The sequence below is a fragment of the Gekko japonicus genome, unplaced genomic scaffold, assembly GCF_001447785.1.
Source record: "Gekko japonicus isolate JY-2015 unplaced genomic scaffold, Gekko_japonicus_V1.1 scaffold2919, whole genome shotgun sequence".
In the NCBI taxonomy this organism is placed as follows: Eukaryota; Metazoa; Chordata; class Lepidosauria; order Squamata; family Gekkonidae; genus Gekko; species Gekko japonicus.
This window is the reverse complement of record NW_015165330.1, coordinates 153052-176621: the sequence shown is the minus strand read 5'-3', so window position 1 is coordinate 176621 and position 23570 is coordinate 153052. Positions and strand designations below refer to the sequence as shown.

The window sequence follows — 23570 nt, the reverse complement described above, 5'->3', positions numbered from 1 at the left end:
CATTCCTGCCCAAAAATAGCCCTGAATTATTTGTATGTTTACCTCAAGACAGCAAACAGTGGCTCCTTAAGGCCATTTCAACAGCACTGTTTGTGAGACAAAGGTCAGGTTCAAACCTCTCTGCTCCTCATGATAAGTTGTGATAGATTTTTTTTAAAAAAAAAACCTGGAAGCTCCAAATATACTGGCCGGTTTGGCCCTCAGACTGACACACATGAATGGGATATCCACACACACTAAACGTCAAGGCAGTCCCTTGACTCCATGGAAAAGACAGAGCTTGTAAAAAGCAGGCAGGCTGGCTAGGTAGGACACCATATACCCCAAGCTGGGGCACTTCTCAGCGACAGCACAGCGGAAAACAAACAGGCAGTCCACAGCTGTTTTTCTTGTCCAATACAGACTGGTTAACTTCTTTGTTAAAAGGCAGACCTCTAAGAACATAAATAGCCCTGCTGGATCAGACCAATAGCCCATCTAGTTCAGCCTCCTGTCTTACACAGTGGCCAACTAGTTCCTCTGGACAGCCAGCAACAGGGCGTAGAGGCCGAGGCCTTCCCCTGAGGTTGCCTCCTGGGTCTGGGATTCAGAGGTTGACTGCCTCAAAATGTGGCAGTTCCCTTTTCCCCTTTTGTCATCGACAAGTAGCCACTGTAGCACTGAAGGCGTCTGATTTCGACCTGCTGTGCCTGCTTTTCTGACACTTCTTTGTTGTTATGGATTTCATTTTATTCTTCTCCTTGTTTTATTATTCCGTACAAAATGTCAGAATAGGATCTGGGAGACCAGGACAGAAACTCGCTGAGTGACCTTGGCCCAGTCACCTACACTCAAGCCTAACCTACCTCAGAGGGCAGTTGTTATGCTGATAAAATGGAGAAGGGGTCAGGGGAGAATGTTGTAAGCCACTCTGGGTCCTCATTGGGGAGGAAAGTGGGACAAAAACGGAAATAAAACAATAGAAATAAAATAAATACGTCTTCCAGGCATGAGAATAAAGTGTGGAGAATAGATATTGTCTCTTTTTCCATCCTGAGAGCAAAAAAAAAAAGACTGTTTTAGTCAAATTTTGAAATAACTTCTAAGTGAAGTGACTTCATTGTGCTCAGAATAATGAAATTCTGCTTAAGCCTTCACTGATTAGCTAAAAGATTAGGTGGAAAATAATAACTGTGGGATTTTTGTCAGCTGATCATGCTATAAAAGTCTATAGTAAGGCTACAAACTGTGCTGAATCTTCTGAATGCTATGATTTTGGTACTGAAATGTGCTCTTCCGTGTCTTTCCGAAGTGAATTTTTTTGGTCAAGCTGATGGCTACCCCCCCCCCAAAAAAAAACAACCCCACACCATGTTTGGTTCAAGTCCATCTGATAAAGACAAACAAAAAAGGAGGGGGGAACAGGTTCTCAATGTTAAATGAGAAAAAGGAATCCAAAATGAAAATATAAACTAATGTACTGAAATACAAAAATTGTCACAAAATCTGTACAATTAATAACACACATAAAATAACTCCATGATAATAAATTGTCAATTAAACTCAGTTCAAAACTCTGTTGCTTAAAAATTAATGCAAACTTCACTAGGGTTCTAAGAAAGGAGAACGACCTCAGGGAAAAACGAAACACTAGAATATACGATGCCGCGGTGTAGAAACAGGTGAGCAGATAAGTATTCCCATTTCCAGACTCACTTGCTGTCTCTATGACAGTGGCCGTGATGTAGAGTGATGTTCCATTTAGGTCCTCTAGGGGGTGCCCCAGCTTGTTTGCGAGGAGGCTGCGTTTTAGGGTCACTGAGGCATGGCCGTCGACCACCTGATGTAAATTGAAATTAGGGTGGAGATGGGGGAAATAAGATTCAGTTATATTGTACACCGATTAAAGTATACACATGACTTTACTGGGTCTTGAGGCAGAGAGAGGGGAGGAGACTAAGGTTTCAGGGTCTGTCAAGAGAAACAAATCCAGGGAGAGAAGGAACTGGAGTCAATCCGGGGCCTGTCCAGGGTCAGATGTAGGCCTGGTGCATTGGGTTGCCAAGCTCAAAGTGGGCCCTGGAGATCTCCTAGGGATCGGGTTGGAGATCTCCCACTTTCAGGGCCCACCTCTCCGCTGCCAGCCGGGCCTGTGGGGGGAATTACCCCCCTCCCAACAGGGAAAAATGCAGAAATTAAGTACAATGTACCTACATGACCCAGAAGTGACGTAGGCACGTCGGGGACGTTGCGGGGCAACACTCTGCTTTTTGGACAAAATTCTATGATAGAAGCTAATTGTGCCATAGAATTTTGCCCCCAAACCAGAGAGGCCTCTGATATCCCCAGAGGTCATTTCGGGAGGGATCACGGGGGATCGCAGTTCCCCCGGGTGAGGTACAGGGGCGGGGCACATGACGAAGCCCCGCCCCCTGCTTCCGGCCGCCCCGCTTCCGGCCCTCATTCAGCCAGGAGGAGGCAGGAGAAGAGGGAGGGTAAGTTGCTTCCTCCCTGCCTCTCCCCACCCCTGCCTGGGGCCAGGGAGGACCGTCGCGGGGCTTCCTTGCACTCCCGCCGGCCTTGCAGGTCCACCGCCAGGCCCCTCATGGGGCTCGGCAGTGGAGCTGCAAGGCCGGCGGCGGCAGCCGGGACCGTTGGGGGCGGGGTGTGTGGCCTTATGACACACTTCCGGTGATGTCAGGGGGTGTGGCATATGCTAATGAGTTATGCTAATGAGTTCCCCTAGCTCTTTTTCTACGAAACGACCCCTGGATATCCCTGACATGCCTACGTCACTTCCGGGTCATGCAGGCACATCACATTTATTTTCAGCGTTTCTCCCCACTCCCGGTAAGTTCACCCCCATCCCCCACCAGCAGGCCCAAGGGATGCGGCTACCCTAAGATCTCCTGAAATTGCAACTGATCTCCAGGCGACAGAGATTAGTTTCCCTGGGGGGGGGGAACGGCTGCTTTGGAGGATGGACCCTAAGGCATTATACCCCTTCCCCAAACCCCTCCCTCCTCAGGCTCCACCCCCAGACTTCCAAGATTTCCCAACCTGGAGTTGGCATCACTAACACTATGATACATTTCTGAAGTGGAAAAATGTTCTAAACTTCATCTCCCTTTCCAGACCCACTTGCCAAGTGACTACGAACCCCTTTCACCCTCCCTTATGAAAGAATCTTGCACCGATTAAGTTGATATGTTATCCTTCATTTTTAATGCTTATAAACAGGGGTCATTTCGGGGGGGAACGCGGGGGAACACAGTTCCCCCGGGTGAGGTACAGGGGGCGGGGCACACGATGAAGCCCCGCCCCCTGCTTCCGGTCGGGGTAAAATGGCGATTTGACGCACCCTGTAAGTGCTCAGGGTGGACGGGTGTTCCTTACAGCAGTTTGGACTGTATTTTGGTCCAACGCGGCTTCCCCCAGGCAGGGGGAATGACTGGCAGGCATCAAGACCCAAGAGAGAGTTGAGATTGGTGTGATCAAGTCTCGGAGGAGGCTTGTATTACACTTTGATCCCCTCTCCCGAAGCGGGCGAGCGCATTCAGGGGGTGTGGCCTCATGACATACTTCCGGTGATGTCAGGGTGTGTGGCATATGCTAATGAGTTATGCTAATGAGTTCCCCTATCTCTTTTTCTACGAAACGACCCCTGCTTATAAATATACAGCATTACTGAGCAGTCGGCTGCATTTCCAGGCCAATGTACTCTTTATTCAGACACGAACTCAAATTCTCCCAGCTCACCCTCTTCCCTCCTGACCTTGCAATCCACCCCAATGTTCCCTCTAAGCTGTGGAGTCTTGTGAGCAAAAATTCTACTTTGTGAGCTGCTGGCATTAAAGTTGTGAGCAAGCGATTTGGCTGCTGCATGAATCAGTTTGCTCTGGAGCCATCCTCCCTGAGCAAAGACAAAAATGTGTGAGCCAGAGGCTAAAAAACTGTGAGCTAGCTCACACTAAGCTTAGAGGGAACACTGGTTGCAACCCCACATTTTGGGCCCCAAACCAGTCTGAGAACTGCCCTAAGGATCCATTTGCCTGTGGCCTGGCTGAAGTGGGAGTCTGTAGGGGAAGCTGATACTGCTGGCCCATCAGCCCTTGCTCAATTCAGAAAATAACTCTTGATTTTAAAAAGAATTAGTAGCTGGCCAGAATTTTAGGAGTTGAACCAGTCCACCTCTTGCGCCTCTTTTCAGTTCCAGGGCTCAGTAAAAGAGAGCATTTTGAGCCAGTACAGAGAACTGTACAGTGCAATCCTAAGAAGTTGCACCTTTCTCTGTGTGTGTAAAGTCTGTCAAGTCACAGCCCCAGCAAGGGGCTTTCAAGGCAAGTTGAGAAGCAAAGGCGGTTTGCCATTGCCTTCCTCTGCAGAGCCTTCCTTGGTGATCTCCCTTTCACATACCAACCCTGCTTAGCCTTCAAGATCTGAGATTGGGCTATACCATGCCACCTTCCCTCTTGCACCTTTCTGAGACCACTGAAAAGGAAGTACTTCTTCACCCAAAGTGACATGTGGGATTCACTGCCACAGGAAGAGGTGGCGGCTACAAGCATAGACAGCTTCAAGACAAAATTAGATAAACATATGGAGCAGAGGTCCATGAGTGGCTATTAGCCGCACGGTATAGAGGAAACGCTCTGTCTGGGACAGTGATGCTCTTTAGTCTTGGTGCTTGGGGGGCAGCAGTGGGAGGGCTTCTGGAGTTCTGGCCACACTGGTAGATCTCCTGATGGCACCTGGGTTTTGGCCACTGTGTGACACAGAGTGTTGGACTGGGTGGGCCATTGGCCTTATACAACATGGCTTCTTTTATGTTCTTATGAAACCCATGGACTTGCACAAGGATTGTGCTGCTAGTTCCACACTTGTCTGGAAACAGAACAAAAACCTCCGGGCAGAGAATGTGGCTTCCCCGCAGACCGGAATCCCAACATTCCTCACTTTAGGAACCATGTACCTAATGTGCGTATTTGTGTGTTATGTGCCTTCAAGTAGCTTCTGACTTACGGCAACCCTGTGAATTAATGACCTCCAAAATGTCCTGTCATTGACAGTCTTGCTCGAGTCTTGCAAAGTGGGATTTAGGAAGAGTACCAACAACCTAGAGACCTGGCCTCTTAATGGGCTGTTATTTACCAAGTGACGCTGCTTACCTCCCTCCCTGCCAGGAAAAGTTTCCCCTGCCCACTTCCACACATTAAGCCTCTATTCAAAAGACAGGGCTTTCTCTCTCTCTCCAGGCTGGTCGGCAATCTTAAAATGGGACACTGAGAGCAGCAGAGGTGCAGAGATATCTGTGTTCTCTTACCGAAACTTGTTGCTCCAGTCCTGGGATAAGAGTTTTCTCCCCATTCTCATCTCTCACACCAAATCGCACATAGGCTGTGCCGCTGACACCCTTCCCATAGAAGAATCTGTTCAGGGAGGAATCCAGGGAGAATTCAGAGGATTAGCTTCAGGATGAGAGGCTGATATTGCTAGGTTCACTAGTATGATATAGCCAGGGATCTCTATTACGTAGCAGAGTGTACAAGGCAGCAGCTTCTCAGTACTATGTGTGATAGCAGAGATCAGAGGTCATTTCGGGGGGATCGTGGGGGATCGCAGTTCCCCTGGGTGAGGTACGGGGGGTGGGGCACATGACGAAGCCCCGCCCCCTGCTTCCGGCCCTCATTCAGTCAGGAGGAGACAGGAGAAGAGGGAGGGTAAGTTGCTTCCTCCCTGCCTCTCCCCACCCCTGCCTGCCTGGGGCCAGGGAGGGCCTTCGCGGGGCTTCCTTGCACTCCCGCCGGCCTTGCAGGTCCACCGCCGGGCCCCTCATGGGGTTCGGCAGTGGAGCTGCAAGGCTGGCGGCGGCGGCCGGGACTGTTGGGGGTGGTGTGTGTGGCCTTATGACACACTTCCGGTGATGTCAGGGGGTGTGGCCTTATGACACACTTCCGGTGATGTCAGGGGGTGTGGCATGTGCTAATGAGTTATGCTAATGAGTTCCCCTAGCTCTTTTTCTACTAAACGACCCCTGGCAGAGACACAAAGTTACACAGAGCCACTTGTCAGTTTTAAACTAATAAGAGTACTTTATTCAGAGACCCACATTGTAGATAGTATAGGTGAGATGCAGAATGTGACTGATTTCCCACAAGCCGCTGCTCCGCCCTTGCTATTCCCTTTCCCCCGATTGTATTCGTCATAAAACAGGATCAAGAAGACGCGGGGGAAATTCGGCAAAGCTGTGAGTCAAAATGCAGCCGCGCAGCAAGTAGTGGGAAATTGACAAATACAATCAGGGGAAGGGAAGAAAGAGGGCGGAGCAGCGACTTGTGGGAAATTGGTCTGTATGTCCTGCATCCATGTTGCCAGAGTTGGAGAGTGTGCTCCTTCTTAGTGTGTGTGTGAGAGAGAGAGATTAAGCCGGAAGGAAGGAAGTCTTGTCCCTAAGAATAGCATCCTACTTCAAAGAGGTGGTATCAGATAGCAAGAAGGAAAGGATGCTCTGTATGTCCTGACCCCTTTCTATCTAACTAAATCTATGGTGCTGTCTCTGAAGTCTGAGGTAGTAGACAGCGTGCAGTCCTGCACTTCCAACAGATTTATGGCCAAAAGGTATATGCTTATCTCTCCCCTGCCTCATTTTCCCACCATACGATTTCCCTTCAAGAGCACCTGTATTTGCTGACCAACTTAGCGACTTTACACAAGGAGAGTGGATATATGTAAAATTTTAAAAATGGATCTCAAAGGATATCAGTGTGGAATGCTTCCTCCCTTAAAAAAACCCCCCAAAACCTGTGTCTATAACATACCAACAAACTGAGCTCTGATAGATCATCTTGCTCTGGTTGGGTCACTGCTGCCTTCATTGCTTCTTGGTAGGCCTGCACAGTCATGGTTGGGAAATTCCTGGAGATTTTGGGATGGAGTCTTGGGAGGTAGGGTTGCCAGGTCCCCCCTGGCCACTGGTGGGGGGGTGGAGTGATAGGGTTACCAGCTCCAGGTTGCGAAACTCCCAGAGAATTGGGGATGGAGCCTGGGGAGGACAGGGTACAATGCCCTGGAGTCCACCCTCCAAAGCATCCATTTTCTCCAGGGGAACTGACCTCTGTACTCTGGAGATGAGCTGGTCCCACCTGGAGGCTGACACCCCTATGGAAAGGGCCAGGTTTTTTGAAGGGCTTTGGTGAGGTGTAATGCCACAGAGTTCACCTTCCAAAGCATCCATTTTCTCCAGGTGAAATGTTCTCTGTAGTCTGGAACAATGCTCCCTCTAAGCTGTGGAGTCTCGTGAGCAAAAATTCTACTTTGTGAGCTACTGGCATTAAAGTTGTGAGCGAGCCATTAGGGCTACTGCATTAAATAGTTTGCTCTGGAGCCATCCTTCCTGAGCAAAGACAAAAATGTGTGAGCCGGAGCCTAAACAACTGTGAGCTAGCTCACACTCACTCAGCTTAGAGGGGACTCTGGACTCTGGAGATGACCTGAAATTCCAGGGGATCTCCAGGTCCTACCTGGAGGCTGGTACACCTATGGGGAGGGCAGGGTTTGGAGAGGGGAGGGATCTCAGCCAGATATAATGCCACAGAGTCCACCCTCCGAAGCAGCCCTTTGCTCCAGGGGGACAGACCAGTTGTAGAGATCAGTTGTAATTCTGGAAGATTTCCAGGGTCCCACCGGGAGGTTAGCAACCCTATGGCACAAACCCATTGACTGGGGGAAAGGGTGGCGGCAGTGTGAACCAGAGGTCATTTCGGGGGGGATCACGAGGGATCGCAGTTCCCCCGGGTGAGGTACAGGGGGCAGGGAACATGACGAAGCCCCGCCCCCTGCTTCCGGCTGCCCCGCTTCCGGCCCTCATTCAGCCAGGAGGAGGCAGGAGAAGAGGGAGGGTAAGTTGCTTCCTCCCTGCCTCTCCCCACCCCTGCCTGCCTGGGGCCAGGGAGGGCCTTTGCGGGGCTTCCTTGCACTCCCACCGGCCTTGCAGGTCCACCACCGGGCCCCTCATGGGGTTCGGCAGTGGAGCTGCAAGGCTGGCGGTAGCGGCCGGGACCATTGGGGGTGGGGTGTGTGGCCTTATGACACACTTCCGGTGATGTCAGGGGGTGTGGCCTTATGACACACTTCCGGTTATGTCAGGGGGTGTAGCATATGCTAATGAGTTATGCTAATGAGTTCCCCTAGCTCTTTTTCTACGAAACGACCCCTGGACTGTGAACTATTTGACCTGCTTTGGTAACATTGCTCTGTTTCTCATGAAGGATACAAAAATTAACTATAGGTCAAAACTAGACCGCTTTTCCACAGTCCAGGCTTTTAACCCTGCTGACGATCTCTCCTCCCCTTCATGGAAACCTCAGCCCCCACTCCCACATAACAAACACATCTGAAACAGAGGAGTCTCCAAGTGCCACTTACTTAGCCTGAAGGTCAATTTGCAAATCAGAGTCCTGCTGTCCTGAGAGGAGAAAGTATTTCCGTTTCGGGATAATCGTCACCTCAAAATTAGGAAGCACTAATGGGAAGAAGACGATGACACGCATATATTTTGCAAATGCAGCTGGCCCTTTATCCCCCTGCGAGCAACCTATGCCATTTTTCACTACTTTTTTTTTGCATTTGTGATTATTTATTAAAAGCACCACAAAGGGGCCTATGTTTAACATCAATGTCATTTTTAATGTTAACAATTAGGGTGAAGTTGTTGACCTGATCCCTGATACGATTAGTTGATGACTTTAGCTGTATCATCCATGGCTGGTCTGTATGTGTCTTCTGTCATCAGGGAATGTTACTCTTTTTTTGGGTGCCAGGCCAAAAACATTTGTTTACCCAGGCTTTTCATTACGGGGTTGATCTTTTAATACCACCTTTATAGTATTTTTACTCTAAATTCTGTTATTCATGGTAAGCTGCTCAGTTTTCTATTTTTAAAACCCAAGTGCCATCAGGAGGTCCCCCAGCCAGGGCCAGAACGCCAGAAGCCCTCCCACTGTTTGCCCCCCCCCCCCAAGCGCCAAGAAGACAGAGCATCACTGTCCCAGACAGTGTGTTCCATCTACACCTTGTGGCCAAGAGCCACTGATGGACCTCTGCTCCACATATTTATCCAATCCCCTTTGAAGCTGTCTGTCTTTGTAGCTGCCAACCACTTCCTGTAGCAGTGAATTCCACATGTAACACCTGGTAAGGCCCATTGCCACAGAGTCCCCCCCCCCAACTACATGCTACCAGGGATGGACATACAGGTGGTATACAATGGTGACATTCCTGGTGGGCACAGTGGTGGTATTCCACATACCACCTGGCACCATCAAGGGAAAGGACATACGGTCAGTGAGAAGGGTATGCTCAAAGGGAGGCATGAGTAGGCGTCCGGTCCTAGTGGTAGTCAGAGGAGGACAGGGGTGTCCGTGAGCATTGTCTGTCTAGAACCACCCTCAAAACCTGGAACTGGTCCTGGGTTCTAATCCACTTTGCTCATCACCATGCCCCCACTGCTGCCTTCTCCTCTTCTTGGCCATCACATCCAAGTCCCACGGCAAGTCCCATGGCAGGTGCCTCAGGGTGCATTGTGGCTTCTACTGCAACTCAGAATGGTGCTTGAACTCCAGCTGCTTTGCTTTCCTCATAGCCATCACACCATCTGCCAGTAATTTTGTGGAGGGATTATCCCCAATGTGGGGGGAATGGGTTATAAAGTTAGGTTGTTCTGCAAACCTGAGGGTTCACCAGCAAATATGCGAGTTCACTCTCAGTCTGGGGCAGGTGATGCTCTGTATTCTTGGTGCTTGGGGTGGGGGGGGTCAACAGTGGGGGGGGGGCTTCTAGTATCCTGGCCCCACTGATGGACCTCCTGATGGCACCTGGTATTTTTGGCCACTGTGTGACAGAGTGCTGGACTGGATGGGCCATTGGCCTGATTCAGCATTGGCACCTCTATGTTCTTATGTTCAGTTTGCACAACCCCCAACCATAGTGCCTAGTTCTGCAGAACCACCTCTGTGCAATTAGATACAGTGAATGGAAAAGTACCTGTTGAATTTTGGCCAAAAAAAGAAAAAAGACACACACACACACACACACTGAACCTACCATATTTTTTCACCTCAAACTCTGTGGTCATGTTGGAACCCGGGACATCAGCAAACTGGGCTGTTATTCGCCAAATGCCAGGCCTGGAAAAGAGGAAGACAAAGACGGCAGGGTGAAATTGAGCCAGTGCATTGGGCAGAACCCAGAAAACCTTTGACAGTTCCGCAGGGCCTGCAAGCCGGAGCTCTTCCACCAGGCCTTCAACTAGGAGCTGCCACCATTATCAATAGCAACTGAAACCTATAGAGCCTGGCCCTTGGTTTCCTACTGACTGCCTGTGCCCGCCGATTGTACCTGCGAAGATCAGCGAGCTGAACATTTAGAAAAATTCTGATTTGCACTCCTGTGGTACAGCCATCTTTACGACGTCAAGAGAACGCTGCTAGCACTTTAATATTGTGTTGTTTTTAATGAGCTGTTTTGAGATGTTTTATGGTAATTTGATTATTATTATCAGGGGTCTTGTTGTAGAAAAAGAGCTGCCGGAGCTCATTAGCATAACTCATTAGCATAACTTATTTGCATATGCCACGCCCCCTGACATCACCGGAAGTGACAGAAGGCCACACCCCCTGACATCACCGGAAGTGTGTCAGAAGGCCCGGCTACTTACCCTCCTGCTTCATCCTCATTCCCAAACGGAATGAGGATCGAAGCAGAGGGCGGGGTAAAGAAGGGGGCGGGGCTTCACCACGTGACCGCCCCGCCCCCTAGAGGTTCTCTTCCGGAGCTCCGTACCTGAGAGCTCCCCCCCGACTAGAGCCCTGATTATTATGTATTTACCTTGTGTAAGCCGCCCTGAGCTTGCCTTGGTGGGGAGGGCGGGGTATAAATCGAAAAAAAAATAAAAATAAAATAGATAAATAAAACTAGTTCAGCATGCCGAAGGGTGCTCCAGCCTTGCATTAGAGGGGCTGTGGCTCAGTGGTAGAGCAACTGCTTGGCACGCAGAAGGTCCCAGGTTCAATTCCTGGCATCTCCAATTGAAAGCACCAGGTCGAAGGTGATGTGAAAGACCTCAGCCTGAGTCCCTGGAGAGCCACTGCCAGCCTGAGTAGACAATACTGACCGTGATGGACCAATAGAATGGCTCGGTATAAGGCAGCTCCATGTGTACATACAGTGGTACCACTTTGCCTATCATGGCAAGTAGCCTCCTGTTCCCAGCCCACCAGGTCCCTGCTGCTGCTGCTCCTGCCTGATGGAGCAGTGAGAGCATGCTTTATCAAGTGCCCCCCCCCCACCTTATTTCAGCACTTGAAAAGGCACGGGGGGGGGGGGGAGACAAGAACGTCCTGGCCTTGCAGAATTTTAAAATCAGTTTTAAAAGGCACCAGCATCCTCATGGCAGCCATGAAGAATAAGCCTGCTTTTATAGCCTGCTTTTCTCTACTCTAAGGAGTTTCAATGCAGCTTACAATCACCTTGCCCTTCCTCTCCCCACATCAGGCACCTTGTGCGGTAGGTGGGGCTGAGAGAGTTGTGAGAGAACTGGGACTGGCCCGAGGTCACCCAGCTGGCTTCCGGTGGAGGAGGAGTGGGGAATCATTAGAATCTGCCGCACTTAACCACTACACCATGCTGGCTCTCAAGAAGAAGAGTTGGTTTCTATACCCTGCTACCGTGAGGAGTCTCAAAGGGGCCTACAATCTCCTTCCCTTCCTCACCCCACAAAGCGCACCTTGTGAGGTAGGTGGGGCTGAGAGATCTCTGAGAGAACAGTGACCAGCCAGCAGGCCTCATGTGGAGGAGGAGTAGGGAATCACACCTGCTTGTCCAGATTAGAGTCCACTGCTATTAACCACTACATTACACACTGGCCCTGGAAGATGCCATCACATCTAGCTTGGCCCTCGGTTATGATGCCAGCGGTCCCCAACTTTTTGATCCTGTGGGCACACTGCAAGTCTGACACAAAATGGCTGCCACGGGAGGTGGAGCCAGCCACAAAACGACTACCACAGTGAAGGTCCTTGTGCAGTGGGGGCAGCTGCTGTAGGGTTGCCAAATGTGTTTTACCTGGCGGCGGGGGGCTCCCGGCTGGCGTTCCTGAGCATGCGCGCGCATGCCGCATGCACGTCAGCCGGATGGGACGTGTGACGCCGGGCACGCTGGAGGCAGGGCCACAGCCATTTGAGGGGAAAACATAGAGTTTTCCCCTCAAATGGCTGTGGCCCCGCCCCCAGCGTGCCCAGCGTCACACGTCACATCTGGCTGACGTGGACGCCGGGGTGGGGTTTCCCCCGGGGCCCGATTCCGCGGCGTCGGAAATCGGGCCTCCAAAGCGGGGGGGGGGAATCCGCCCCCCGGGGGGATTTGGCAGCCCTAAGCTGCTGCCAGAGCAATGTTTTAAAAAATCTGCACAGCCAATCACATCTCCAGTGGCCAATCAGAACCCTTGATATTCAAAAGCCACACCTGGCCCCATTTATTTTCTAAAATTGCTCGGCAGGCATCAAGGAAGGTGTTGGCAGGGGCTACGGTGCCCACGGGGACCACGTTGGGAACCCCTGTACCATGCTGTGAAGGCAAAAGGGGCTAGGTTAGCCTGGACGTTGTGGGGTCCTGCTGTCCGAAGCAGCTGCCAGTTGGGTGGGTAGAAGGGCCAGCCGCGGTTGCACAGCGGGTGGAGCTTACTCGGTGATTGCAGGAATTGTCAGTTGGTCCTTTATAACGGAATCCACGGCCGCACGCTGATCTTTCCGGACCTGAAGACCCCGCGGGTTCTAATGGCAACAGAAAGATAGGAAGAGAGGGGTTTCTTCAATGGCTTCGTAAAAGCATCAAGGTTTCCCATCTGTTCTCTTCAAGCTGCAACAGTAATTTTTTTCATGAATTGGCAAAGAAACTCAAACAGCTTCCAAAGTTACCTGAACGGTGATGAGGACGGGTTCGAAGGTTGGCCTCAGCTTCTGGTCCAGGGCAAAGATTCGGAAATTCACTGGAATGAAAGGATCCAAAAAATAAGGGCGAAGAAGACAGTAAAGGCATATCCAGAGCCAGACAAGCACCCAGATACTTTTCCTTTCCTTTCTGTATTAAAATATTAAAATCATTATTTACTTCTTAAATAGCAGGAATAACTATGGTATGTTTTTGTCATTTACAACAAGAGGACCATGTTAGGTCGGTTGGGGGGCTTGTATTTATATGGGCAACACATGGACAAATGAAGCTGCCTTCTACTGAATCAGACCCTGGGTCCACCAAGGTCAGTATCGCCTACTCAGGCTGGCAGCAGCTCTCCTGGGTCTCGGGCAGAAGAGGTCTTTCGCCTCACCTGGTCCTTTGTAACTGGAGATGCCGAGGACTGAACCTGGGACCTTCTGCATGCCAAGGGGAGGCTCTGAGCCATAGCCCCTCCCTGATCAAGATATATCATTTCTAGTACAACAACTTAGTGAGCTGGTGAATATTATTTGTACTCTACTTGTCTCACTGAATTATGAATTGGGGCAGTCTTTATTCACAGCCCATGAGTCTCACTAAATCAATGTCATATATTACTCAAACAAAGAGATCTGTATTCTGTATATATCTTTATTTCTAAATTTGAAAGACGCTGAACTGCAGGCTGTGGAAGGTCAGTAGTTCAGCAGTTCGAGACCCGGGTGCCGTATGATGGAGTGAGCTCCCATCTCTAGCTCCAACTCCTGCCAACCTAGCAGTTCGAAAGCAAAAAATTGCAAATAGGTACCACTTCAGTGGGAAGGTAACAGCGTTCCGTGCGCCTTGGTGTTTAGTCATGCCGGCCACATGACCACGGAAACGTCTTCGGACAGCGCTGGCTCTTCAGCTTTGAAACGGAGATGAGCACCGCATCCCTAGAGTCGGACTCAACTGGCTTTCGAGCAAGGGAACCTTTACCTTTACTTGTCTCACTGAATTATGAATCGGGACAGTCTTTATTCACAGCCCATGAGTCTCACTAAATCAATGCCATATATTACTCAAACAAAGAGATCTGTATTCTGTATATATCTTTATTTCTAAATTTGAAAGTGTGTGTGTGTACATAACGCAGTCCAACAGGACGGCATTTGCAAGGAGGGGAACAGCGTAGGAAAGAAAAGAGCTCTTTAATCTTTTTCTCTCTTAAAAAAAAGCCACACCCAAGAAACGTTTACCGTTCCTGAGGAAAACTTAAAGGTATCTGTATATTTGTTTCCCCCCAGAGCAGTGGATGAGCAACTATGGGCAGGCCAGAATCCAACAGATAACTTTCTGAAGACTCTCTTTTGACTTACACAGCCTGCCAAGGGATGGGGTGGGGGGGAGAGAATGACAACACTAACATAAAGAGAACATTGTGCAACTATTTGGAGGGGTACAGGTGGGACTCACCCTTTCCCCCAGGAGTATAGATGGGCTTGTCTGTTTGTACAAACAGGTACCCCCGGCGAGTGCTCCAACGCAGGTTGAGGGTCTGGATGCCATTGGGACTGGGGAGGTCTGAGCTGCGAGCAACAAGTTGGATGTACCGGTCTCTTCGCAGGGTAGACAAGCCGCACTGCTCAAAACGTTTATGGGTCACCTGAGAGAACAAGAAAGGGGGGGGGACTGAGAAGAGGAGGAGACACAGAGCAAAGGCTCACTTCTTACAGAAACAGCAGGAAATCCTCCAGGGTGGAGCTACTGTTGACTGCAGGCGAGGGTTCTCGTAAAACTTGGTGTGAAATCCCTGCATGTAGAAAACGAACTGGGAAAGCTAGACTAGAATGCTTCTCACTGTCCAAGAAGGGGTTTTGTAGTCTCAAGTGGCAGGGTCTATGTTCAATCAACCAACTATTCTGCTGTTAGTCTGCATGAGGCCAAAGAGAGGAGCAACCCCCCCCCCATTTTGGCAGCCAGGATCATGGCTGAACTTCACCGCTCCAGAGCTGAAAATGACCTGGGACACATCTTGTCCAGCCTTTGGTAATTTTGACAGCAGCCTTTGCCTCACTTGCATGAAATTTTTTTGAAAACGTTTCAAAACTATGCCCCCTTTCAAACAGCCTTGGTATTTTGTTTTAGCAGCTGGTTGCTAATGGATTTTTTTCTTTTTTGTCATTTCAGACAGACCCGTTTTAGCAACCAGCCGTCAATGGATTTTATTTACCTTTTCATACAAAGCCACTTGCATTCGGTTAGCAAAGCATGGTTGAGCCATTTTTGAGGGAAATTGCTTTCTTTCATTTTCACTTCTTCATTGCATTTCTGAATCCCTGTGGTGTGCTGTTTAAAATGTCCATAGCGCTTCCTACAATCTGCTTCTCCCCCGCCACCCTTTTTCACAGTGAACTTTTTTAACATTCTAAGTTGATCACTACAGTGCTAAAGCAATATAGCACTTCAGTGCTACAGCAGTACCACTGAGATGCCTTTTCACCACTATAGCACTCAACTTTGAACATTCCAAAAAAAGTTTGAGGAAGATCATGTGGCAAAAAAAGGGCCCGGGGGTGGGGGGTAAGTGTGGTGCTGTTTGAAATGGCCAGATTGCTTCAGGGATGGCTCATTAATGGATTGAAATTAGAACAATAGAATCATAGAATTGGAAGGGACCCACAGGGTCATCTAGTCCAACCCCCTACACAATGCAGGAAATTCACAAATGCCTCCCCCCCACGCCCCCAGTGACCCCTGCTGCATGCCCAGAAGATGGCAAAAAGCCTCCAGGATCCCTGGACAAACTGGCCTGGAGAAAAATTGCTTCCTGACCCCAAAGTGGCAATCAGCATTTCCTTGGGAATATAAGAAAGGGCCATGAGAACTAAGCACTGAGACAACCCTTCCTGCCCTCCCTCTCATGATCTGCCTAACTCTCAGATGGCCATCTAGCCTCTATTTGAAAATCTCCAAAGAAGGAGAGCCCACCACCATCCGAAGAAGACTGTTCCACTGAGGAACCACACTGTCAGGAAGTTCTTCCTAATGTTTGGCTGTATATAACCTCCATTCCTGCGTTGCTTTACCCAGAACTGGCCCAGCAACAGATAACACCTGGTTTAGAATGGTAATGTGAAAGGGGCCTATATGTAAATTTTTTAGGGTTGGTTGTCATGAAAGATATCCAGCTTTATATATTCCGATCTCCTGGCGATACAGTAGAGGTCCTAAATCACTGCCTGGTTGCTGTGGTAAACTAACAGTGAACAAATTGAAACTAAATCCTGCAATGACAGACGTACTGCTGGTTGGGAAGGTGGAAATTTTGAAGGACATTGTGCTCTTCACTTTTGATGGAGTTCAGCTGACCCTTGCTGACTCAGTTAAGAGCCTTGGTATTATACTGGACTCAACTTATTGCTGGAGAAGCAAGTTAATGCAGCTGCAAAAAAAGTTTGAGTCCAGTGGCGCCTTTAAGACCAACAATGTTTTATTCTGGGAATAAGCTTTAGTGTGCATGCTCACTTCTTCAGATACATAAAACTGTCTTCCAACTCAGCCGACCCAAGAAAGATGGCCCCTTACCTTGATACAATACAATATAAAGAGAGAACCACAGGAATAAAGTTGTGTAATACAGAAAAAAGTGGTTATATTAACAAGAATATATATTTCAAGAATAATAAAGAGTGCAATCTCAGCAAGTCATAAGTATAAATATACATTCACATTGGAAACCTTTATGAAGACATGAATGCTGTCTGTGAAATGTAAAGATGATCTCATATTGTATGTGGCGATTGTATTGCGATTGTCCATCTATGAAGACATCTTGGTGAAAAGGTTGGGGTTTTGGCTAGGATGGACAATTGCTATCTACTGCTTGAAAATATTTGGATATAACTACTGGGAAGCAAGTGACTACTTGAAAGCAAGACGCATATAACATTTTGTATATCTTATCTACAGAAGCACTTTAAAGCTTGTATATTACAACCGAAAATGACACCAGTCTACTATCTTCAAAGAAGCATTTTATTGATGGCACAGCACACTATTTCTTCTTTTCTCTGAAGAATATTGGACTCCCGCTGCCTCAACCAAAAGCCTGGCGGAATAGCTCCATCTTGCAGGCCCTGCAGAACTGAGTGAGATCCCGCAGGGCCCTGATCTCGATGGGGAGCATGTTCCACCAGGTGGGGGCCAGGGCAGAGAAGGCCCTGGCCCCGGTCGAGGCTAGACGGACGTCTCTTGGGCCAGGGACCACCAGGAGATGTTGCTTACTAGAGCGTAAAGCTCTTCGTGGCGTATACGGGAAGAGGCGGTCCCTTAGACTTACTGTGATTGGTTTCCATTACAGTGTGATTGGAATGTATATTATATGAGCCTTACCTTGATACGGCTGTCTTGGCCACCTGGATCCTGGCCCCAATGACATCGAGACTAGATTACTATAATGCACTGTACATTGGTCTCTCTTCAAAAATCAATTTGGAAACTCCAGTTGGTGCAGCTTGGCAATTATTGGGAACTCGACAGGATACACCCATTTCTCCCATTCTGCAGTCACTCCACTGGCTGCCCATCAGTTAGCGGGCTCAGTTTAAGGCATCGGCCATCACATAACAGAGCACTTCATGGCCTTGGACCTTCATATCTGCAAAACCACCTCTCCCCCTACGTACCACCACGACAGCTTTGCTCATCTGAGCAAGGTCTTCTGCAGGTGCCAAATGTGCAAATGGGCATAATCAGCAGCTGCCTGTGCACATCCTTCCTTCATTGTGGATTCCCACCTTATGGAATGGCCCGGCCTGAGGAGGTCAGGAAGGCTCCCGTTTTCCTGGCTTGCCAAAAACCAGGGCTTTTTGGGTAGAAAAGGCCCATCAGGAACTCATTAGCATAATAGGCCACACCCAATAACAGAAACTCATTAGCATATTAGGCCACACCCCATGCATTCCCTTGGCTTGCCCGGGCAAGCTGGCCCTTGGACAGGCCGGGGAAGGCACGGGGAGGCATTTAAATGGCTCCCTGATCCGTCCAGGGGGCCCCCTGGCCCGCCCGCCTTGGAGTAGCCGGGGGTGTGTGTCACTCTGTAGGCCCTCCCTCTGCAGCCACACAGGCAGAGGTTGTGGCTGTAGTGGGTGTGGCCAGCTCTGAAGCCAGACGGAACTCCGTTCCTGTGCGTTCCTGCCCAAAAATAGCCCTGCCAAAAACTATGCAAAACTGAATGATTTAGCAGGGAATTTCTACACAGGCAATATTGCAGTGTACTAAATGACTCACAAAGTTACTTGGATAAATATTAGGGACTGTGGTCTATGCTACTCCAGGGTGGTGGGGGAGGAGCTCTTCTGAGGCCAGGCGAGAAGTGCTCCAGAGAGCAAGTTCCCAGTGGGAGGGAGGCGATGTGAGGCGAGTGGGGTGGTAGTCAGGGAGCCGCTGCAGCCTTCGCAGTTTCTCTCTCTCTCTCTCTCTGGCGTTAAACCTTACTCAACTCTGCCCACCCTTTTTGTCTGCACAAACTTGGGTGCTGGCTGCGGAAGCCACCCCTCTCTCCCTCCCCAGCTGCCTTAAGGTAATTAACGGAGTTAATTTAATTAGTTCAGTTAATTAGCACCCCCCCAGAAAAATGCCTAGCTACAGGCCTGCTTCCAGTGTGACCCGAAAATGATGTCATCACACCAACAGTGATGCTCTGGCATTCGCCCCAAACTCTATGATACAGCCATAGGCTTTGGGACAAATCCGAGTCACGATTGAAGTGACATCACAGTGTTGAGCAACACTGATTCCCCCCACCCCCAATTTCCCCATCCATTTTCCTCTTCACTGGCCAGGGTGAGATTGAGAGCAAAAGCTGGCTGTAACCAACCCAATTATATAATTATCATCCCTGTCCTCCTCACATCTGAACTGGTTCAACTCAGCAACATTCAGGGGTCATTTCCTGCCAGAGCACACAGGAGCGGAGCTCCGGCAGTAAAGAGCCCAGGGGGCGGACACATGCAACAAGCACCGCCCCCTGCTCCCAGCAGCCCTCAGTCAGAGCAAGAAGCAGCCAGGTAAGTTGCAGAGCCCCCCTGGCCCCCTGGTCCAAAACAATCCAGTGGCACCTTTAAGACCAAGTTTTATTCAGGTACAAGCTCTCCCTCCTCTGCGAGGACAGATCTGCATGCCCCCCCCCTTCCCAATAGCTAACAATCCAAAACGGTCCAGTGGAGCCTGAGCGGTGGGTGTTGCCTTCTGACACACTTCCAGTGATGTCAGGGGGTGTGGTGTATGCAAATAAGTCATGCTAATGAGTTATGCTAATGAGCTCCTGCACCTCTTTTTCTACGAAATGACCCCTGGCAACATTGACATGTATATATAAAACTGCCCACACCAAAATCAGTGGTATGTTTGGCATTCCACGTATTGCTCCAAAGTTATGGAATTAATTCTCCGAAGGGGCCATTTCAGCATCTCAAAATGGTGTAGAGGGTAGCAGGAGTCCCTTCCCCGCATACCATAGTTCCAAGAAGAAAAGGGTTCCCTCTGATTTTTAAAGTGACATTTCATGTAGATGCTGTGTGTGACTACAGGGAATGCAAGTTGGACTGAGGAAATCCAGACACCACTCGCCGAAAAGGTAACACCTAGTTTCTCCCCATTATTATTAAAGCATTGTATCTTCAAGCGAAATTGAATAATTTTCCTCTCACAACTGCCTTTGCTCTCAGTTGCTGTCTCCCCCCCCACACACACACACTCCGTTAGGAAAACAATTTTGTTTTTGGTTTGCTGGACTGCTTATTGATTTTTCACACCTCTTTTTAATTATATAGTTATGCTTTGTTTCCTTCCCTTCCCTTCACCAGGCATCCTTTATGTTATTGATGTTCTTCCCTGTTTGGCAATAAAGTTTCAGGTGGCTCTTTCATCTGTTTCAGAAACATTCATTTCTTTTTCACACACCTCCATGCCAGACTGTGTTGACAAACCCTGCTTGCTAACAATAGCACAATCTCCTCCCCTTCTCATTGGGATTGCAATGTATGTTGCTTCGTTAAACAGGGAGGCTTATCTAAACCCATTATATTCATTCTTAATATAATTTTCTTCTTTCATTTATGAATTTTCTGAATTGCTATCTGTTCCTTTCATTCAGCGTAGGGCTCTCCTGGCACAAGGCTCTCTCTTCACAGAATTTTTTTTTATATTGCTCACACTTATACCTTTCATTTCCCCTTTCTCAAACACCTACAGTTTGTTTTCAAATGTTAAACAGCAATTGCTCTAGGGTTGCCAAGTCCGACTTACCTTGCCGACGGGGGACTCCGGGGTGGCTCCCGGCATGTGCGCGCACGCCACATGCACATCACAGGGAAGTGACGTCATGACGCCGGGCACGCTGGGGGCGGGGCCACGACCATACAAGGGAAAACCATAGAGTTTTCCGGGGGATTTCCACCCCCCGGGGGGACTTGGCAGCCCTAAATTGCTCTCTGAACTAGAGTTGGCAAATCTGGGTGGGGAAATACCTGGAGATTAGGGGGTTGGAGCCTGGGGAGGGAAGGGTTTGGGGAGGGGGAGGGGCCTCGTGAGGGTATAATACCTTAGAGTCCACACACCAAAGCAGCCCTCATCTCTAGAGGGACTGATCCAGTTGTCATTCTGGGAGATCAGTTGTGATTCTGGGAGATCTCCAGGCCTCGCCTGGAATTTGGCAACCCTTCTCTGAACATGGCACTTTTAGCTATAGCTTTCTAACAGCCAGATGTATAATGCAGTCCTCGTTTAGAATATTGTGTACTATTCTAGTCACCGCACCTCAAGAAAGATATAGCATTGGAAAAAGTGCAGAAAAGGGCAACAAAAATGAGTACGGGAAGTAGTGACAGACTTCACGTTCCTGGGGTCCAAGATCACCGCAGACTGTGACAGCAGCCATGAAATTAAAAGACGCCTGCTCCTTGGGAGGAAAGCGATGGCGAACCTAAACAGCATGATAAAAAGTAGAGCCAACGCCCCGTCAACAAAAGTCCGCATGGTCAAAGCAATGGTATTTCCAGTAGTCATGTATGGCTGCGAGAGTTGGACTATAAGGAAGGCCGAGCGCCGAAGAATAGATTCTTTTGAACTATGGTGCTGGAGAAGACTCTTGAGAGTCCCTTGGACTGCAAGAAGATCAAATCAGTCAATCCTAAAAGAAATCAACCCTGTTCCCTGGAAGGCCAGATAATGAAACTGAAGCTCAAATACTTTGGCCACCAAATGCAAAGGGAGCACTCACTGGAGAAGACCCTGATGCTGGGAAAGATTGAAGGTCAAGGAAGACGGGGACAGCAAAGGATGAGATGGTTAGACAGTGTCATAGATGCAACGAACATGAAATTGAGCAAACTTCAGAGGACGGTGGAAGACAGGAGGGCCTTGCGTGAAGTGGTCCATGGGGTCGCGAAGAGTCGGACTCGACTGTGCGACTGAACAACAACAAAAACAGTGCTCAACTTAGAATGTTTTTGGGGGGAGGGGAAGTGCAAGGAAGACCGCGCTGCGAAAAAGGGCAGGGAGGGGGAAGCAGCATTGTAGGAAGTGCTATGGACATTTTAAACAACACACCACAGAGATTCAGAGGTGAAAATGGAAGAAGGCAGTTTCCCTCAAAAAAACGGCTCAACCACACACTTCGCTAACTGGATGAAAGTGGCTTTGTATGAACAGGTAAATAAAATCCATTAGCAGCCAGTTGCTAAAATGGTTGTGTCTGAAATGACACAAAAAATCCATTAGCAACCTGCTACTAAAATGGATTACAAAGGCTGTTTGAAAGGGGCCGTTGCTGTGTCACTGGATTGGGCCTAGTTTTCCTGCCAATAAGTCCCCCTGCCAGTAGGTACCTGGCTATGAGAGGCAAAGCCAACCACAAAATGTCAGGGGGTCAGGTTCTTCATAACTGGACGAGTAACTCTTCGATATTTCAGGCAGAAGGTGTGCTTAACGGGATGCCTTTTAAAGGAACATAGGCTTTTGAAATATTTCCTTGCATTACCTCAAGTCATGCAGTGAAGAGCCCTGTACTGTGGTAGCTGCTGCCAAAGCAAGTTTTTTTTTTAAAAAAAAGTATGCACAGCCAGCCAGCTCTCCAATGGCCAGTCAGAAGCCCAGCTGACCAAAAGCCCCGCCTTCCCCCACTGACTTTCTAAAAACACTTGGCAGGAGCCAGGAAAGCTGTCAGCTGTTGCCGTGGTACCCACAGGCACCATGCTGGGGACCCGCGGACTACAAACCGCCAACCCCTCCCCTACAAATCATCCCCTTTCAACTTTTTAAACTGTTTCTCACATTCTGTTTCCCACAGCAGTGCTTTGCTTCTGAGCAGCTCCCGTTGGGAAGTTAGCAGGGGCAGGGAGGGAGTCCTCCTTTCCTCTTTTCCCCCCTCCAAGTAATATTTCTGTGCACGCAGGGCTGTCAGTAAAAAACGGTGTTCCATCTCACGGCTTTGCTGATTGGTACCAGGCCACCAAGCGTGTCATTTGAATTAACAAGTTGGGGAGCGACAATAAATCACGGGTGTAGGGACCGACAACAACAGATGAGGAAATCTGCTCACCTAGGCCTGACCTTCAGGGTTCAGGTGCTACTGCACAGTTGCTCTGCAGCACTAACACTGCTGCTGTTCAAGGTGGGAGGATCGGGAAGTGGCTCATAGCCCTACCAGCTATAAAGCTGGGGGGTGTTGTGACTGAAATTTGTGCATTATTTTTCTCTTTTATTAGAACTGAGGTCCTGGCATGAAGGGTGGGTTCCCCTCACGCTATTTGTCTCATGTAGGGTTGCCAGGTGAACTTACCTAGCCGGCAGGAGGCTCCTGTCCCACTTCTGGAAGACCGGAAGTGGTTTTGAGCCACTTCTGATAAAACCATTAGTGCACATTCCGACGTGCTGATGTCACTCAGAAGTGACATAGGCACGTTGGGGACATCTGGGGGTGGCACTCTGGTATTTGGACAAACTCTATGGTAAATTTGGCCAAATTTACCACAGAGTTTGCCCAAATACCAGACACTCCGGACGTGCCTACGTCACTTCTGGGTGACATCAGGACCTGACGTCCAGTTTTACCAAAAATGGCCCGGAAAATGTCATTTTGGAGGGTGGGATTTCTCCCAGCTGGCTAGCTGTCTGTCCACAGGGAAGCACCCCCCAAAAGTGGCCATTTCCCCGCCCCCAGCAGGGTCTGGCAACCCTAGTCACATCTCACATGGAGCTGCCTTATACTGAATCACACCTTTGGTCCATCAAGGTCAGTATTGTCTGCTCAGACTGGCAGTAGCTTTCCAGGGTCTCAGGCAGAGGTCTTGCACATCACCTCCTGCCCGGCCCTTTAAACTGGAGGTGCCAGGGATTGAGCTGAGGACCTTCTGCATGCTAAGCAGATTCTCTATCACTGAGGCACATGGCCCCTTCCATTTAAAAAGCCCTGTAGCTGATATTAGCCCCTGTGGACAAACATATAGGTACTGGTATGAGGAATTTTATTTGTTTACTTGCTTGGTCAATTGGTGTCTTTCTCACTGTAGGATTGCCAACCTCCCCCCCCCCGGTTTGGCAGGGGTCCCCCGCTTTTT

At 49.2% G+C, this 23570-nt stretch overlaps 1 protein-coding gene across 1 annotated transcript in view; it reads right to left on the bottom strand.

Moving 5' to 3' along the window:
* LOC107109836 (complement C4-B-like) overlaps nucleotides 1-23570 on the bottom strand; it is a gene marked incomplete at its 3' end in the record, with an annotated part of 70630 nt that overhangs the window by 27386 nt on the left and 19674 nt on the right. The window contains exons 3-9 of the mRNA XM_015410548.1: nucleotides 14425-14614; nucleotides 12951-13021; nucleotides 12718-12806; nucleotides 10081-10163; nucleotides 8404-8500; nucleotides 5303-5408; nucleotides 1696-1819 (exon numbers count right to left, since the gene is read on the bottom strand). Of these exons, the coding sequence (XP_015266034.1) occupies nucleotides 1696-1819; nucleotides 5303-5408; nucleotides 8404-8500; nucleotides 10081-10163; nucleotides 12718-12806; nucleotides 12951-13021; nucleotides 14425-14614 (760 nt within the window). The remainder of the gene's footprint in view (nucleotides 1-1695; nucleotides 1820-5302; nucleotides 5409-8403; nucleotides 8501-10080; nucleotides 10164-12717; nucleotides 12807-12950; nucleotides 13022-14424; nucleotides 14615-23570) is intronic.